We start from the raw sequence: 18240 nt of genomic DNA on the forward strand, positions 1-18240 counted from the left end.
TTCTACTTATTCACTCTCCTATCTAGTTATCTCTCTGTGTTCCTCATCTCCTGCTGTTACTCTTTTCTCTCAGTCCAATTTCCCCAAGCCCTTGTGCGATTTCGATGCTAACCAGGTTAGGTCATCCCAGTACATACAAGACATATGGACGGTGATCATCCTGATCTTCTGGTGCATTTTGAGGCACATGAACCACGTGAGCTTCAACGGATCGTTGGCATCTCCGGCGACTGTTGGAGAGATGATCAAGGCGAAGCAACTCTTCCATGGAACCACTTTCTCCTTCTCGGAACTAAGAGAGTTAAGGTGGAACCACTTTCTCCTTCCCGGAACTGAGAGAGTTAACGTGGTAGTTAGGAGATAAGTAAAGTTCTATGTGATTGATACAACTTTCCTATGTGATTGATACAACTTTCCATGGTGTATCCTCGAAATAAGTAAAGTTCTCAAGTTGTTCTTGTGTAAAATAACATACTTATTAATGGATTAATTCTTCATCAATTATAACATATGACCTTTAAATTTTGCAATTTCAGTCAATAACATATGAACTTTTGAAGTAGAGTGAAGACTGTCATCATACGTTCCAGATCGTACTTCAGCATACAGAAGGGTTTCATTCAGATGACGAGGCTGATATGCTCTATATTGATATTTGAAGTTCTGCATCTGGTCGCCATTGCGGTCTCCAATTTGGTCTCCTTTTATTGGCTGATATGCTCTAGATTGATATTTGAAGTTCTTCGTGCAGCAGAGCTGTGTAACTCAGCGAGTCTAGCAGGAAAAAAAAAGCATGAACAATGCAACGAACTTGTCTTTGCAGTGGCCTCCTTTTCTTGGCATGTTTCACCATCACTGTTAGTTCTGAACGAATACCGGGAATTATGCCGTTTATGATTCAGTTCCGAGAATACGTTTGGCATATGCCTCTGAAATCTTTTGTCTTCTTGCATTAAACCTCGTAAGTGTGGTAACAGTTTTTTGTTCCATGCACACATCCTCTAGAGATTATTCCTGTAGGAAATGAAACAAGCAAACATAAGCGGGGAGCTCAATAACCTTACATCATCTTTGCACTACACCTACCTTCAGGTTCGCTTGAAATGTTCTTGTATAAATCTCTCTCCATGTGATGGATACTTTTTTCGGATGTACTCACGGATGCACTTCTGGTATGAGAAATCAATCCATACGCCATCCGTGCGAACAACAAAGAGGCATCTTGACTTCCTGAACTGTGGGTGTCTATCAACCTTCAAAGGGAAGTTCAAAGTTATAAGATAACGCCAATAATCACTTGCATTTGGAAAGTTGAATATGTGATGTGTTGTTGAGGATACCATTAATCAGGTGCATATAAACTGTAAATTACGCTGTAACATACTATATCCACTAATCTCTACTACAAAATTACGGATCGGTGGTGTTGGTAGGTCAAAAAAAAAAAAACGTTCGGTGCGTCAAAGAAACCAGTGCATCGTACGTCAAACAAACCCGGAACACGTCCCCGTCAAACCCAGTCAAACCCAGTCCATCGTATGTTAAACAAACCCGGAACACATCCCCGTCATTCCTAAAATTCCCCTGACCCGCAGAACCCTCCACGGCCGCCCTGCTTACTCCCAGGCGTGCGGGCCAGCGGATGTTGTTGAGAAGGGCTTACTCCCGCCGGTGTGCGGGCCGACGGAGAGCGTCGACAAGGGCTAGCAACGGGTGTGGAGTCGGGCAGGACGACCCGGACATGAGCGGCGGGGGCAGGCGAGGGCTTTGCGCGACGGAATCCAGCAATTCCCGGCCGAAGGGGCGCTCCTACTAGTGGTATTCTGTTGGTGCTCCCATGCCGGAGCTGATGCTTCCGTCGTCTTCCACAATCTCCTGCTGCCGGCCTGTCACCGAGCTGCTGCGATGGCACTAGAATAACAACAATGAATTTCTTTTTATCCGATTCAACACACAAAAATTGATGCAGAAAAGCAAGCCGCAAAAAAATGATTCACCACACGAAAATCAATCCAAGAAAGCCAGCCCAGTCTGTCATGCTAGAAGTAGCAAGTCTGTCATGCTAGAAGTAGCAGGAGCTCCACGAAACATCGTTCCAGTGATCTGGCTTACCAACAACGCCTCTTCTTGATCTTGCGGCGTCTCATCTCCGTTCAAAGCAGCAGCATGTGCAGCCACAAATGCCTAAGTCCCATCCAGTAGCCGCGTCGTTTCTTCCCTTCCTGCAGTCGCGTGCGCCGTCTCCTCCCATCCGACAGCTGCTGATACAGCCTCCTTCAACAAAGCTGTCCCGCCTACATTGATGTCCAGCCGATCCGACCGCTACTCTCTTGTCCGGCAGTCCATGTCTGATTTGGGAATTTCGGAATTGGCAAGAGGAAGAGAGAAGCTGTGTGAGGAAAGTGCACCAGGAGAAAACATTACTCGTGGGTCCCGTGAAGAGAACTAAACACTGGACTGGAGTAGACTCGAGTCAAACATTTTACTAGCTAGGCTGGCCGGCCTAGGAGTGTGCTATGATTTTTGTTGTTGTTGAATACTGTTTTGTTCTGCTTCTATTTTTAATATAAAATAAGAAAAATAAATGTTAAGAGAGATTTTAAAAGGGAAAGATATGTTTAAATTGAAAATAACTTTGCAAACATTTGGCCAAAATACTCACTGGTCACGAGGGTGCGTGAGGTTGGGTTGTCCTATATCTGGACAGACCGCATGAGGTAACCATGGCTATAGATGACGCACATGGGATCATTGTCGCTATTGAATGATCCTCATTGTTACCTATGAGTTCTTTGTCGGATAATAATGTCGCTTGAGCTTGACGGTTGTTTTCCCCCACGCGTCAGAGAGCATAGTCCTAGAGTATGTGGTACATAGTACATACTATCTCAGGCCATCGGTGCTCCTGCTTTGGGGGAAGGACCTCGTGTCATCTTGACATATCGATTTGCTTCTTCGTACAAGGTGTTGCCGCAGAGAACGACAACGCCCGACACATGCCAATTGGCTTAAATCATCAGGAGATTTTCATTATTGCATGTTTTAAAATTGTGATGTTCAGTAGCGCATGGTTACCATCCGGGTAAATTAAGGACTCCCTAACATTTAGATTCGATTGAAGTAAGGATTTAAATGTATAAAATATTGTTCACTTAATTTAATGTGCCCCGTAGCAGCGCACGGGTTTTGTGCTAGTTACACATAAGGTATTGACTTAATTTTCTCAACTTCATCAACCATACAGAAGATTCTAAGTTCATTATTTATAGGATCAACATTCTGGTTGAGAATGCTAAAATCACGCGACTTCTTGTAACATTGTACTTCTGTAGTTCTGTTTACAAAAAAATATGTTTTACATGTAAATAAAATGGGTAGGAACTATACATGAATTAGATACGTAAGAGCCAGAACCCTCAAACTGGTCAAATCCTCAAATTAACTGCTTTTTTGAGGGTTGAGGCCATGAATTAGATACGTAAGAGCATTACTAGCAGAACCCTCAAACTCTCAAACCCTCAAATTAATTGCTTTTTGAGGGTTGAGGCCGAGAGTAGGCGCGGAACAGAGCCCTCAAATCCATGAACCCTCAAAAAAATTTGAAGGCCCGGCTCTCATTTTCCATCCCAACCTGTATAAACACAGGTTGAGAGGCAAAATACACATGGCCCTTCATCCGGTCAACGCCGCGTCACGGGAGGGAAGTTTCCTCAACTGCTCCTCCTTCCCTGCGCTGCGCCGCCCCTCGCCCGCCCGCCGCCGGCCGTGGAGGCCCCAGCGCCCCTGCCCCGAGCGTCCCCCGCCCCCGCCCCGCCGGCAAATCCCACGCCCAGCCGTGGCTCGAGCGGCCTCGCGCCGCCGCCTCCGGCCCCTGCGCAGCCGCCTCCCGCCCCGGCCCCGAGCGCCACCATGGTGGCCGGTATGGTGGCCTCCACGCACGTCGGCGTGAAGAGGAGGCAGGCGCACGTCGTCATAGGCCCCGCCGCCGTCTCCCCTGCCTCGAGCGCCCCCGCCCCCGCCCCAGCCCCGAGCGCCCCCGCCCCGAAGAGTAACAAGCCGGCCAGCTTGGGGCCAAAGAAGGCCCGACTGAAGAAGCTGTCGACCGGAGGAAGGCCGCTCCTCCGCCCATGTCCGTCCCTCCGCCGCCAAGCGCCAATGAGGTGCTCGACGAAATGGAGGCCCCAACTTCTTCTTACATGGGACTTCTCAACGATGCCGAGGTGAACATTGGGGCTCCTCTCCTCGATTCGTTCGACTTTGAAGGTGTGGAGGAAGAGGAAGAGGAGGAGGAGGAAGAGGTGGTCGAGATCAATGAGGCGGCATTCAAAGCCTCTCAAGAGGAAGGTGCTCGCCGGCCCGTAATCCGATCGTCGAACTACACCGAGGTTGAAGATGTTCTTTTGGATCGTGCTTGGTCGGAAGTTGGGATGGATGCGGTTCATGGCAGGGATCAAACCGGGAAACGCGATTAGCAACGGATCGAGGACAAGTATTGCAAGCTCAAGCCCAAGACCGGCCGCTTGGTCCATCGTTCTTACCGGTCACTTCAAGGACGGTGGGAGGTGATAAAGCCCGCTTGTGCTCGTTGGAGTGCGGCTATGGACCAAGTGATCAACGCTCCACCAAGTGGCACCGTTAAGAGTGACTATGTGAGTAAACTCAACCTCACTCTTTGGTCATGCTATCCTTCCTATTTTTACATTATGCACGGTTGTGATCATGCTATGCTTCCAATTATGCATATTGTAGGAGACATATGCGGACTTGCGGTACAAGGACATGGCCGGTTCCAAGGGAAAATCTTTTGCCTTCAAGCATTGTTGGGCATTGCTTAAAGATCCTGACAAGTGGAAAGTAAGGGATCAAGAATCTAACCCCAAGAAATCGGATATGCTCAATATAGATGATACCGATGATGAAGGAAGGAACCATGGCAAGCCCGAGGGATCCAAGAAGGCCAAGGAAAGGATGAAGTTGGAAGCGGATGCATCAAGCTTGAAGGACAAGCTTGATCAAATGATCAAGACAAAGGAGACATTGACATTGAAGGCATTGGAGACAAAACTCCTTATCACCGAGACAAAGAAAGCGGTGAAACTTGCAAAGTTGGAAGCTAGGCGAGAAGATGCCAACCGGAAGGCCGAAATGGAGGATAGGATAATCAAGCTCAAGGAAGCAAAGGCATGGAAAGAGATTATGGCCGAGGAGAAGGAGCACATGATGATGTCTAAAAAAGACATGGATGAAGACCAATTGGCGTGGTGGAAGGGGACCAAGGCGGACATCGCGGAGAGGAAGAGGGTACTGCGTGGTAGTGGTGTGTCGTCTACTCTCCGAGGTGAGTCTCCGATGAGTGGTGGTGGAGACGGAGGTGTGGACAACTTCGTTTGAGCCGCCGGCCATGGTGGTGATGATGATCTTTTGGAAGGACAATGTTGATTATGTGATGTAAAACTATGAACCATGCATCATTTATAATCATTTGCAAGTTTGTTTCATGATATGTGTGTTTCATGATATGTTTGTTTCATGATATGTGTGTTTCATGATATGTTTGTTTCATGATATGTGTGTTTCATGATATTGTGTGTTGATTACCTGTTTTGAGGGTTTGAAGACCGGGGCGCGGAATGTTCTGTTTTGAGGGTTGGTTTGAGGGCACTGATCTGCGCCGGCCGTTTTGGGCCTTCAAATTCGCGTTTTGTCGACCCTCAAATTGGCTTTGAGGGTTTCCAGTTTGAGGGCACTGCTAGTGATGCTCTAACAGATAGCTTATCAGAAGCAGGGACACCTAACAAGGCATGGGCTGCCGCATCCTGACACCTGTCTCTATGTGATGATGTCATCGGGAAGAATCGGGCTCGCACTTGATGGTCAGTCATCCATTTACCCGGCAGGTAAGGCTCCAGGTTGTCTCATCTAGGGATGATGTTCTCATCTCCTACCTTGCCCTCCAAGACAACAACAACGACGACTACACCGCTGCCATTTGGAACTCTCAGGTTCCAGGCAGAGTTTAAATCTTTGGATGGCTACTGCATCTTAACAAGCTAAACACAAGAAGCAATCTACATCGCAAGACCATCATCGACTCCCCATTCTGCCACAGATGCCCTCACGTTACTGAAGACAGACATCATTTGTTCTTCGATTGTCCTGGGGCGCGTGCATTCTGGTTGCGTGCAAAGATTGAGCCGCAAACCCTAAACTTCCCCGACATTTGGCGAGCCCCACTATCACCAGATCTACCGTCATCCACATGGCCAACGGTACTGCTCACCACCCTCTGGAAAATCTGGGAAGCAATGAATGCAATAATCTTCACAGAACAACTGCTCTCTACCCAAACCTCCTTCTCAAATGTAATCTCTGATCTCTCCCTAGGGCTATACCGTTTTAAAAGGCCATCGCAAAAGGAGGACGCCATGTGATGCGGCCCGACCTTCGGTCTTCACCGCATCATGTGCTTCAACGCCAACATTTCCATAAAAGGTGAATCTGATCCTCTATGCGAGTCACTTTGCTACCCTCGTGAACGGTATACTACTTTAAAATCCATCCTGTGTCAATGGTAGGGATACATCATCATGGATGGAGAGAAGAGAAGGAAGCATCGAGGCTCGAGGAGGGAAGGCCAAGTTCATCGAGGAAGAGGAGAAGCTAGATGCTCCAGGGCCAACAGTACCGCCAGCCACCGGCGGCACTTCCGCCAGACGCCAGGCCGGCAGTACCGGCCACACCCCAGTGGCACCACCACCGTCCAATCACCAGGATTCGCCGACACTACCGCCAGGGCCAGCCGGCACTACCGCCTTGACCACAACCACCTACAAGATGAACCGTTTGATGCCACATGTGTGGTTGTGATGTTTCTTGTCTTATGCCTAAACTACCCCTCTTAGTGGCTCCCTATATATAGGCTCCCATCTCCCCCTTCATTAGGAAGACTAGGATGAACCAACTTAGGCTTATGCCTCCACCATCCCTAGTGGATTAGGGAAACCCCCTCCTCTCTTAGACATCAATCTATGAGTTGTATCATGGCACTCCTTATATGATTAGTCTTTCAAACTTCTGATTCTACTGCAGTCTTTGACACGTGTGACTCTACCGATCGTATACCGATCTTTCTCTCGGGATTCAACCTCGTGTTTTTCTCTCGAGAGATTCTATCGGGACAGTGGTCCGGGCTGTCAGGAGTAAACCGAATTGTATCGAGTTGTGTTGCGTGTGTTCGCCGTGTTCTTCGTGTTCTTGTTCGTGTACTTCGTGTTCATCCCTCACCCTCTCCATTTCTTGGTCAATTCGTGAGATCGGGCCACCCAATCGAGGCTTAGCCCACATCATATGGTATCAGAGCTCTAGGTTGCCACGAATTTGACCCCCACCGTTCCAATTTTCGCCCCAAAACTTTTTCTGAAAAAATATCCAAAAAATAGCTCGAAATTTGATCTCCAGATTTGTTGTGTATTTTGTGGTTTTGATCCATATTTGTTGTCTTAGTGGTTGATCTACAATCCCTGAAATTTTGGTGCTCCGTTTCCTTCTAAATCTCCTGGAATCGACGGATTTTTGTGTTGCTTTCCACTGCAATTCATCGTTCGTGCTCCAAATTTTCGATACTGGCTTGTCCTCACGGCACTGCCGCCGGCCACCTCCACTCGCGCCTCCGGCCAACGCCATCCACCGTGCTGCGCGCCTCCGCTCCCCAGCCAACAGCTTCCAGGCCCTGCCGCCACCACGCGCCTGCGCGTTGCCTGCCCACCCGCCTGTGCGCTCGCCCCAGCTTGCCCTGCCCGGCGCTCACCCCATGCGCACGCACGCGCCAAGACCTCAACCGAGTCGCGGCTCACCTTGCGCGCCCGCCAGCAGCGCCTCCCTGCCCACCACACGCCCACCGCTAGCAGCTCGCGCGTGCACCAGCCACGCTCACCAGCTCGCTACTCCTCGCGTCGCCATCCACTCGCGTTGACCTCCGCCAACGCCGCCCCACTTGCATTCAGCCGCCTCCGCCCCTGGCTCTCACGCCCATGTACAACAGCGCCCGCATCCAGGTCCTGCCATCCTTGTTGTAAGATGGCGCTCGCTTTCCTCTCCACGCGCGCAGCATCCACAAACCAGCACTACCGCTAACCCGCACGACACTGCCGCCAGCTGAAGCGGTACTTCCGCTGATTACCCCGGCACTGCCGCCAGCTTCTATGGTACCGCCGCCCAGTTCCACGGCACTGTCGTTCCTGTGCAATTTTGACCCAACTTTTGGCAGAAATTTGAAACAGTTTTGAATCTAATTTTGGCCCAAGTTTTGACAACTTTTCAGAGCACATTTGACTTCAAATTTTGACAACAATCTGACACCATTTTGACTCCAATTTTGACAACTTTTCCGAGCCCGTTTGACTCCAAAATTTTGACAACTTCGACCGCTTGTCTTGACTCAAATTTTCAGGCATTGATTTCATTCGCCTTGTTTCCGATTTGGAGTGCATTGGTTGTACCATATGCGTCCGCGCCTACATCAACACCGCGGCGACACCCTTTGGCACCCCGGATTCCGGCGCAACTTCGACACCATCATCGACATCATCACAAGTTGTGTGTTTTCCGACACCGCCTAACATTTTCATCTAGGTATAACTTGCTTCACCCCTTGTAGCCCCATTTATTTTCTTTGTGTACCTATCCCATTGAGAGTGGCTTTCCGAGTGTTGCGAACCATTGCACAAGTGCCACGATCGTGAGAGGGGGTGTGTGCGTTGAGTTGAGCTCCGAAGCAAGCACGGTGAGAAAGATACACAAAAGAAGAAAAAGTGTGACATATAGAGAAAAAATAGAGCTTCTAAGCATAGAGAAAAAGGAAAAGAAATAGATACAAAAAGAGTGTGTTTGCCACCGATACAAAGGAGTCGAAAGCTTCTAAGCAAAGAGAGATAAGAGAAGAGTGGCATTTTGTGCAAATCTTGTTGCTTCTTTCTTGTAAAACTAAGTTTCGGTCTCTTGTGTTGGCGTGACACCGAGCTTATAGTCTTTGCTAGGATAATTTTTGTTACTTGCTCACTTCCTTGGTCACGCTAACCCCCATTGTTCTCCTTGTGTGTGTTTCCGTGTTTCCTTGACATAGATCATCACTTTTAACATTTAACTTTGGATTTACCCACATTTGACAATAGACTTTTCTGTTGGTCTTTTTCGTTTGCTATCCACTCTATTCCTACCACCATATAGAGTTCTTAGCCTTTTGCGTGTGTTTTGAGTGCGTGTGTGAGTACCCGGTACAATTTGACTTTGCTCTTGACTTGAACCATTTTTCCGACATCATCTCGAAAGGTGGGATACTTGTGTAGTTTTCCTTCCACCAGATAGATATACACCTTTCCTAGTGAGAGCTATACAATATGACCCCACAAGAACAAGCCGAGATGAGAGCATACTTCGCCGAGTTAGATGCTCGAAACCAAGATAACCACCCAAGACAAAGCCGAGTGCAAATCCTACTTCAAACACCTTGAGAGCAAGAGTGACACACCACATGAGTTGAGTGAGGACGTTTTGATATCTAACAACTTAACCTCTACTCCTCTTGTGTTGTCTTCCTCTTTGCTAGGTTGCTCGGACAGGACGATGCCATTGCCATGGAGATGAGAGACTCCACTATATGTGAGATGAGCGACTCCACTATATGTGAGCTTGAGTGACTCCACTTCGAGAGCATGAGTGATACACCAAGTGAGATGAGAGTGGTAGTTGATAGGTCATGTGAGGCCATTTCAATTTCTAACAACTTACCTTGTACCTCTAGTGTGTTCTCTTATGTTTCCATAGGTACCATGGATGACGAGACGCCGATCATACAGAAGATGTACATGGTGCATAAAGATGATGATATCATACCATGCTTGCTTGAAGATGAACATGGAGGCCACATGGAGCCTACCACTTCCACAACACCTACCTCATATGAGCGGGACTACAAAGGTACCTATATGGGTGTTGATGATGCCATGGTCCCACTAGCGGACATGATGATTTGTGAGTACATGCATGTTATTGATGAGCCTATTGCTATGTCATATGCTTCTTTCACTCTCCCTTGTGATACTTGTGATACCACCATTGTTGATCATGTGAAAGTAGTTGCTTGTGACAATTTGACCATGACATGCTATGATGAAAACTTGAACATGCTTTGTGCTATATGCTTGCAATACTCTCGCATTAATGCAACCAAAATGTTGAATACTTGCTCTTTCTAATGTTTGGTTTGCAATAATGTTAATATGCTTGTAAATGTGATTGCTCCCATAGCTCTCTCAAATTTTGGAGACTTTGCCTATGTCCATGATGAGCATGTCCATCTGTTTACCCCACATATTCACCATATCTATTATGATGCATTGCTTAACGCTAATGGTGATGTGCAAAAGAAATGAAACATCATGATGGATGATGTGTTCATATACCATGCACACACATTGTTCTTGTTGTCTAACATGTGTGTAGGTACCCAAACTCCAATGTCAACTTCGATTGAGCACGAGTTGACCAAAAGAGTTGTTGAGAGCACAATACAAGTAAGTACAAGATCGAACTCGGCTCTAATACCTTTCCCACGCTTTGCATTGAACATGCCGAACAATTTCTCTTTCTTATGGTTCTTTTGCAAGCATGATGAGTTGATTCTTACCTTTGGCGTTGCCTCAAACAAGTTGAATAATTTCTCTTTCATTTGGTTTGTTGGCACGCACGGTAGGGCAAATGTTGTTTTGGTGAACTTTTGGGAGAATGTGTTTTGTGTTGCAACAAATAGGAGGACCAATTTCTCTTTCCGATGGTTTGTGTGCACACATGTTGATGATATCTTGGACACCTTTTCTCTTGTGTTTTTGTCAAATTCTCCTCTTATTGCTTCAAGTATGTTGAACAATTTCTCTTTCCGATGCCTTCAGTGCAATAATGAACATGAGTTTCTACATGAGATGGACATCATGGTCTTCTCACATTTTGGAGTTTTTGTGTCTCCACATTTGGAAGATGTTCATACAGAGTTAGAGTTCTTACACTTTGACCTTGCATATGCATTCTTCTTGATATATATGTGCTGCTAACGGTATTGTCAACAAGAATGGACATGTCATTGATGATGTGCTCCTCTATCACGCACAAAAATATCTTGCTTGGTTTTTGTTGTGTGAAATTAAAAGTGACTTGTCGATGAAGTCCAAGGAGTGGTTTCACCCACATACTTCGACTACACAAGATCTATCAATGAGAGCACATCGGCATTATGCTAAGGTGACCTCCTTCTACTTAGGGCCTATTGCTAAACCCGTTGAACATTGGCTACGCTTTGAGTGTTCTCTTGCTTCTCTTGTGCTATTGATAGGGTACATGACTTTCAAGTGAACATTCAAGCGTTGTTGTCATCTACCTCCTCTACATGTTCATGATGAGTTATCGTCGAGGACGACTCTTTTTCAAGTAGTGGGAGATGATGCGGCCCGACCTTCGGTCTTCACCGCATCATGTGCTTCAGCGCCAACATCTCCATCAAAGGTGAATCTGATCCTCTATGTGATTCCCTTTGCTACCCTCATGAATGGTATACTACTTTAAAATCCATCCCGTGTCAATGGTAGGGATATATCATCACGGATGGAGAGAACAGAAGGAAGCATTGAGGCTCGAGGAGGGAAGGCCAAGTTCACGGAGGAAGAGGAGAAGCTAGCTGCTCCAGGGCCGGCAGTACCGCCAGCCACCGGCGGCACTTCCGCCAGACGCCAGGCCAGCAGCACCGGCCACACCGCAGTGGCAGTGGCACCACCACCGCCCCATCACCAGGATTCGCTGGCACTACCGCCTTGACCGCAACCACCTACAAGCTGAACCGTTTGATGCCACATGTGTGGTTGTGATGTATCTTATCTTATGCCTAAACTACCCCTCTTAGTAGCTCCCTATATATAGGCTCCCACCTTCCCCCTTCATTAGGAAGACTAGGATGAACCAACTTAGGCTTATGCCTCCATCATCCCTAGTGGATTAGGGAAACCTCCTCCTCTCTTAGACAAAGGGAATGCCCATATTTCGAAGCCCTAGTTGATGTCATCCTTGCTGAAGAAGAGTTGCGAGTGATCGCTGGTGCAAAGGCTCTGCAGCAGCTGCCATTGCACGCGTAACCGTGGGATGCCGCCTCCTAGAGGCCGTAGGCTCTTCCTTTTTGTTTCTTTTGCCTGGTTTTGTTTTCTATTCATAGGATAGCTTAGGTAGCTCTCAGAATTCTTTTTACCTTTCTTGACTGGTTTTAGTTTGCTATAACTGCCAGAATTGCTAGCACGCTGAAATACACACACGTAGATGAAGGTAGATGAAGGTGTATTGCCACAGGCACATTTTTCGATAAAGGAAATATATTAATATCAAAAGATAATTACAGCCAGCTTCTGCGACAACGCACCACCCTAATGGCACTACGGATGCACACATCCAAAAATAGAAAAAGAAAACTAAGAAACAAAAGTCCCGCTACAGTATCTCGGCCTAACAACAGCAATACATCCACCACCAAGACAACACCTGAAATACAGACTCTCCAAAAGCGACGCCTCCAAGAAGGGAACGATGCTCTAATACCGTCATCGCCCGATCAAAGATCTTAGGTTTTCACCCTGAAGATAGTCCCCACTCTCAAAACAATGCACAACCAGTTAAGGCTAGACCTTTGGTTTTTACCATGAAAGGTAGGACTCTGACACCTCTTCACCTGTGATGTCGCCTCCACTTTCATACCGTTGTTGTGAAGCACGGAACACCAAGCAAGTCCCTCAACGGCGCGGAGACTTGAACCTCCGTTAGCTAGTCCTCCCATCCGGCCTTCGTGATATTCTCTTCTTCTGACTTTCATCATGGATCCATAGTCATTTGATGTCAACACAGAAAAAGAGCTTCGCCTCGCTCCCTCCAGAACCAATCGGTCGGAATAAAAGCATGGGTGCGTGCGATCGAATACCACCCGATCCAGCAAACTACAGGCAAAAGATGCGTTGTTCCATTCACCGGCGGAGCCTTCCGGAACTCAACACTCCGGCTAGATGAAAAGGATCAGCATCCGGTAGGTCTTCATCTTCGCAGAAGAAGAACCCTAGGACCACCACCTTCAAACCCGAAGCAGACGAACAGGCCCCCACGCCGCCATCCGCTGACCAACGATGACGAAGGAGAATTCGGTGGACGGCGGAAGCCGCAACCACACCATCCTTGCCCCAAACATCGCCGCCCCCTTCCTCGCGCCGCCAGCATAAGCCGGCGATGGATCTCGGCGGGCACAAGATCCAACAGCCGCCGCCACCACCATCCATCGCGGGAGGCCGTGGAGGAGGAGCCTCCGCCGCATATCCAGGGACGCCGCCCTAGACGCGGAGCACGCTGAAGCATGGTTTCACTGTGTTGTCTAGCCACCAAGATGTCATTGCGCTAACATGATGAAATACACGTAAAATAACCTAGGTATCATGGGCCTTGGCAGCAGGCAGCGTTGTTGTTGTTTTGGAGGAGATCATTGGCATGGGCTCAATGAAGAAGAAACAGGAAAGGAAATGGAAAAAAAAGATTGTTAGAATTGGCTTGTGTTTCAGGGGCAGTGTAGGCTTTGGGGCGTGTCCCGAACCAGGTCCCTTAAGCCGGCACGGCCAGCCGGCCTCCCGGAGGCGGGAATAGTAGCTGGCTTCGTGAAGCCAACAGTACATCAACACCTGTAACATCACATAGGTGGTGCATAGGACGTGCTAGACTTCATGAACAGTGGTTACTGGTTAGGACGTGCTTACACATCATGAATAGTGCATAGGACGTGCTAGACAGCATAAACACATCACATCGGACTCCGATGTGATATTACCTTTTGGCTTTGTGGTCACTTGGCCAGCTACATATAGGGCCATGAATGAATGAACGAGTAGGAGCTCACTGGCTTTCCAGCGGTTGGTCCGCGAAACCGGTAGTTCGTGGCTGATGGTGACTCACAGGAACTACGCACATTGGGCCCTCATGCAGGTCATGCTGGAGGTGCCAGCTTTGGGTCGCCGTCACAGACGGGACACTAGAGCGCGAGAATTACAGCACTGCTATTGAGTGCCTGATGCGGTCTATCAGGCCAGAGATGGTCTCCACTCTCCACCCTCGTTGTGAAGGAGACTGTGAAGGAGGCGTGGGAGGCTGTGAAGACAATGTGGCTCAGGGTGCCCTGAGTGCGTAGCGCAAAGGTAACAGGGATGAAGAAGCAGCTTGAGGCCACCATGTTCGGCGACAGCAAGGACATCGACAACTTCGGCATGCGCTTGTTGTCACCCGTGTCACAACTTAGTGTGCTCAGCGTGAACATCAGCGAACCATACGTCATCCATAATTTCCTCTCCGTAGTCCCGGAGAAATTCTCGCAGATGGCATGTTCCAATCAAAACCTTGCTCAACCTCGACACACTCTACGTGGAGGAGCTCATCGGCCAGCTTAAGGCAGACGAGGAGTACCACGAGCATGAGGGGCCAGAGGCCAAGCATGCCGGCAAGTTAGTCCTCTCCGAAGAGGAGTGGCTCGCGCGGATGAACCTCGGAGTGGAGGCGCATCGTCCAGCCAAGCAGGACGTGGAGGCGTCAAGCCGCGAGGCCGTGGACATGGCAACCTAGGTGCGCGAGGCACCGGGAACCACGACACGTCGAAAGACACGTATCGGTACTGCATAATCGCCAGCCATTGGGCGTGGGATTGTTGCAAGAAGCGCGAGGAAGCTCACCTCGTGTGCGGCAAAGCCGATGATGACGTGTTGCTCATGATGTAGGTGTGCACCGTGGCGTCCGCCCCGCAGCTTCAAGTGTCGACTGGCCAGAGCGTGGAGTCGAGCACGTTGGAAGCAACACCCTCGTCTCGACTGGTGGCAGAGTTGGAGGGAGAGTCGACTCCTCCGGAGGAGCGCTCCAGGATCCGCTGGACCATAGTAGCCCATTGAGATCTCAAGCACCTCGACTCACAAAGCCGGATGTGGTGAAGTTGACTGCAGGGAGTCAACCCTCTTCCTGGTGGAGGGAGAAGGCGCACGTCAACCTGGCGCAAGAGGAGGACACCAAGGAGGGTGCCTGGTACCTCGACTCGGGCGCCACCAATCACATGCTGGTGACCGCGCCGCGTTTGCAGAGTTCGACTCGAGCGTGGCCAGCTCCGTCAAGTTCGGAGCCGACCCCACTGTCCACATCTGCGGGCAAGGGATGCTTTCGTTTGTCTGCAAGTCAGGCGAGCACCGAGCCATCACGAGGGTGTATTACATGCCCCGACTAACACGCACATCATCAGCCTAGGATAGTTCGACAAGAAGGGCTGCTAGGTGCTAATCGAGAATGGATTCCTCTGAGTGTGCGAGACCGGCAGTGCAAGCTACTTGTGAAAGTCAAGCGCAAGGCCAACCGGATGTACAAGTTGACCGCGCGAGTCGCTCAGCCGGTGTGTTTGGTGAGGCATGGACTTGGCATGCGCGGTTCGGGTACCTCAACTTCGACAGCTTGTGTCGACTAGCCAAAGGAGACACGGTGCATGGACTTCCCCTTTTGGAGCACGTGAACCAGCTCAGCGACGCTTGCCTAGCAGGGAAGCAGCGGCGAGCATCGTTTGTGCAGCAAGCATGATAGCGGGCGAAGGACCGACTCGAGTTGGTTCACGGTGACCTCTACGGGCCGATCATGCCGGCTACGCCAAGCGAGAAGAGGTACTTCCTCCTCCTGGTCAACGACTTGACGCGGTACATGTGGCTCGCCCTTCTCGCGATGAAGGATAAGGCCGCAGAAGCCATCATCCGACTCCAAAGGGAGTCGAGTCGGCTGGCTACAATCTGTAGAGAGATTGCTGAGGCGAGTTCGCCTCCAGCTCCTTCACCGTGTAACACGCGGAACTTGAAGTGAAGCGCCATGGTAGAGACTCGGGGTCTAACCAGGCCTGGGACGTAGGTTGTAGGGGTGGAAGTGCACAGAACGCGGGGGAGGAAGGCGGCGCCGGCGGCCAGCCGCCGTCGTGAGGGAGGGGAGGCGGCGCAGGTGGGAGGCGGCGGCTAGGGTTTGGAACGCCAACTCCTCAGGGAGTTGGCAATAATAGATTGATTATTGCTTGTTCTTTCACGTAGCTATTACAGGGATATATATAGGCTAATGACATAAAGATAAATGGGCTAAGCCCCTAATTTAGGCCCACTAATGGGCTTCCTCCTGCTATAGGCCAAACCAGTCATAACATCTCTCCCTGCCTTCACAAACAGCTCGTCCTCGAGCTGAACATCTGGAAACTGCTGGCGGAACTCCTCGAGCTTCTCCCAAGTGGCCTCCTCTTCTGGCAGACCGGCCCACTGCACTAGAACATGCCAAACGCCGCGACGCTGCTGCGCCTGCATCACCTTCACCACTTTAGCTGGAGCTGGCAGCAGACGACCATCTGTAGTAGGGGGAAGGTCCGGCGTCACTGCCGGTGGGTCCCCGCGGTAGGCCTTGAGTAGGCCGACATGGAAGACGTCATGTAGGCACGATGTAGCCGGCAGCTCCAAGCGGTATGCGAGTGTGCCAACTCGTTCCAGCACTCGAAAAGGACCGGCGTAGCGGGGTCCCAACTTGCGCTTGGAGCGTGGGTCCAGGGACTGCGTGGTCCTATGAAGGAGGCGCAGCCAAACCCAATCCCCCACCGCGAACTCCGCCTCACGGTGATGAGCATCATAGTACTTCCGGGCCAGCTGCTGTGCTTGGAGAAGACACTGGCGCGCCTCAGTCAGGATCTCATCGCGGGTGCGCAGTAGGTCGCCCGCCGTCTCGGTTTGAGCTGTGCCCGGCTCATAAGGAAGCATCGCTGGCGGCGGTCGCCCGTAGACCACCTCAAAAGGCGTGGCATGCAGGGCGGAGTGATAGGAGGTGTTGTAGCAGTACTCCGCCCATGGCAGCCAATCCACCCAAGCTCGTGGTCGATCACCCGTCACACATCGCAAATACATGGCGATCACCTTATTGACCACCTCGGACTGGCCGTCGGTCTGAGGGTGGAACACGGTGCTCATGCGGAGCTTCACGCCCGCCATCCGGAAGAGATCCCGCCAGACGTGACCAGTGAACACAGGATCACGATCGCTGACGATGGACGAAGGAAATCCGTGGAGGCGGACGATGCCGTCGAAGAAGGCCCGGGCCACGGATGCGGCTGAGTATGGATGGTCGAGGGCGATGAAGTGCGCGTACTTGGAGAAGCGGTCGACCACCGTGAGGATGACGGACTTGCCGCCCACCTTGGGAAGGCCCTCGATGAAGTCCATGGAGATATCCGCTCACACATGGGAGGGTACGTCCAGCGGCTGCAGCATACCCGCTGGTCGCAGCGTCTCCGTCTTGTTCCGCTGGCACGTCACGCATGACCGCACCCAGTCACGAACGAGCGCACCATCCCCGGGGATGTAGAAATCAGCGCGAAGGCGATGGAGGGTCTTCTGCACGCCTTCATGGCCGGCGGAGTGTGCCAGCGGCAGGACCTGTTGGCGCAGGTCGCCGTGGGCGGGCACGAAGATGCGGCGTCCGTGTAGCAGGAGCCCGTCGTCAAGGCGCCAAGGCGCCCCCAAGTCGCCGTCGGCGAGGCGCCCGCGGAGTGTCTGGGCGTCCGCGGCCGTGGTCGTCGCACGGCGGACGTCGTCGATGAAGGCGAAGGACGGTCCCGAACGGATGCACAGGACAGTGCCTGCCGTGGTCACGTCGTCTGCAACATCCTCAGTGTCGCGGCGGGACAGGGCGTCGGCAACCGTGTTGAGACGGCCGGGTGATACGTCCAATTTGCATCACTATTTTATATCAAAATTTGCTGTTATTCATTGATATATTTCATATTGGGACACAATACTTATGTTATTTCATCTATTTTGCATGTTTCATGATTATTTGGAGATCGCGTACCGGAGCCAGGATTCTGCTGGAAAAAGCACTGTCAAGATGCAATATTTCGGAAGATCAACTGTGGAAGGAAATTTCACCAAAAATCCTATTTTTCCAGATGACGAAGGAAACCAGAAGGGGGAGCCAGCTGGACCCAAGGTGGGCCCACACCATAGGGCGGCGCGGCCCATGGCTCGGCCGCGCCACCATGTGGTGTGGGGCCCCCACGGCCCCTTTCGCCTCCTTTTCTTCGCGAAACCCTTCGTCCCGAAGACCTAAGCCGGAGAGGAATCCTCACGAAGGGTT

At 50.4% G+C, this 18240-nt stretch overlaps 1 protein-coding gene across 1 annotated transcript in view; it reads right to left on the reverse strand.

Annotated features, from left to right (window-relative positions):
* Nucleotides 1-434: 434 nt before the first annotated feature.
* Nucleotides 435-18240, reverse strand: part of LOC124685192 (protein DCL homolog, chloroplastic-like) — a 31273-nt gene continuing 13467 nt past the window's right edge. Inside the window, exons 3-4 of the mRNA XM_047219526.1 lie at nt 1087-1253; nt 435-1014 (exon numbers count right to left, since the gene is read on the reverse strand). Of these exons, the coding sequence (XP_047075482.1) occupies nt 1089-1253 (165 nt within the window). The 3' untranslated portion in view covers nt 435-1014; nt 1087-1088. The remainder of the gene's footprint in view (nt 1015-1086; nt 1254-18240) is intronic.

Source organism: Lolium rigidum, chromosome 1, assembly GCF_022539505.1.
Source record: "Lolium rigidum isolate FL_2022 chromosome 1, APGP_CSIRO_Lrig_0.1, whole genome shotgun sequence".
NCBI lineage: Eukaryota > Viridiplantae > Streptophyta > Magnoliopsida > Poales > Poaceae > Lolium > Lolium rigidum.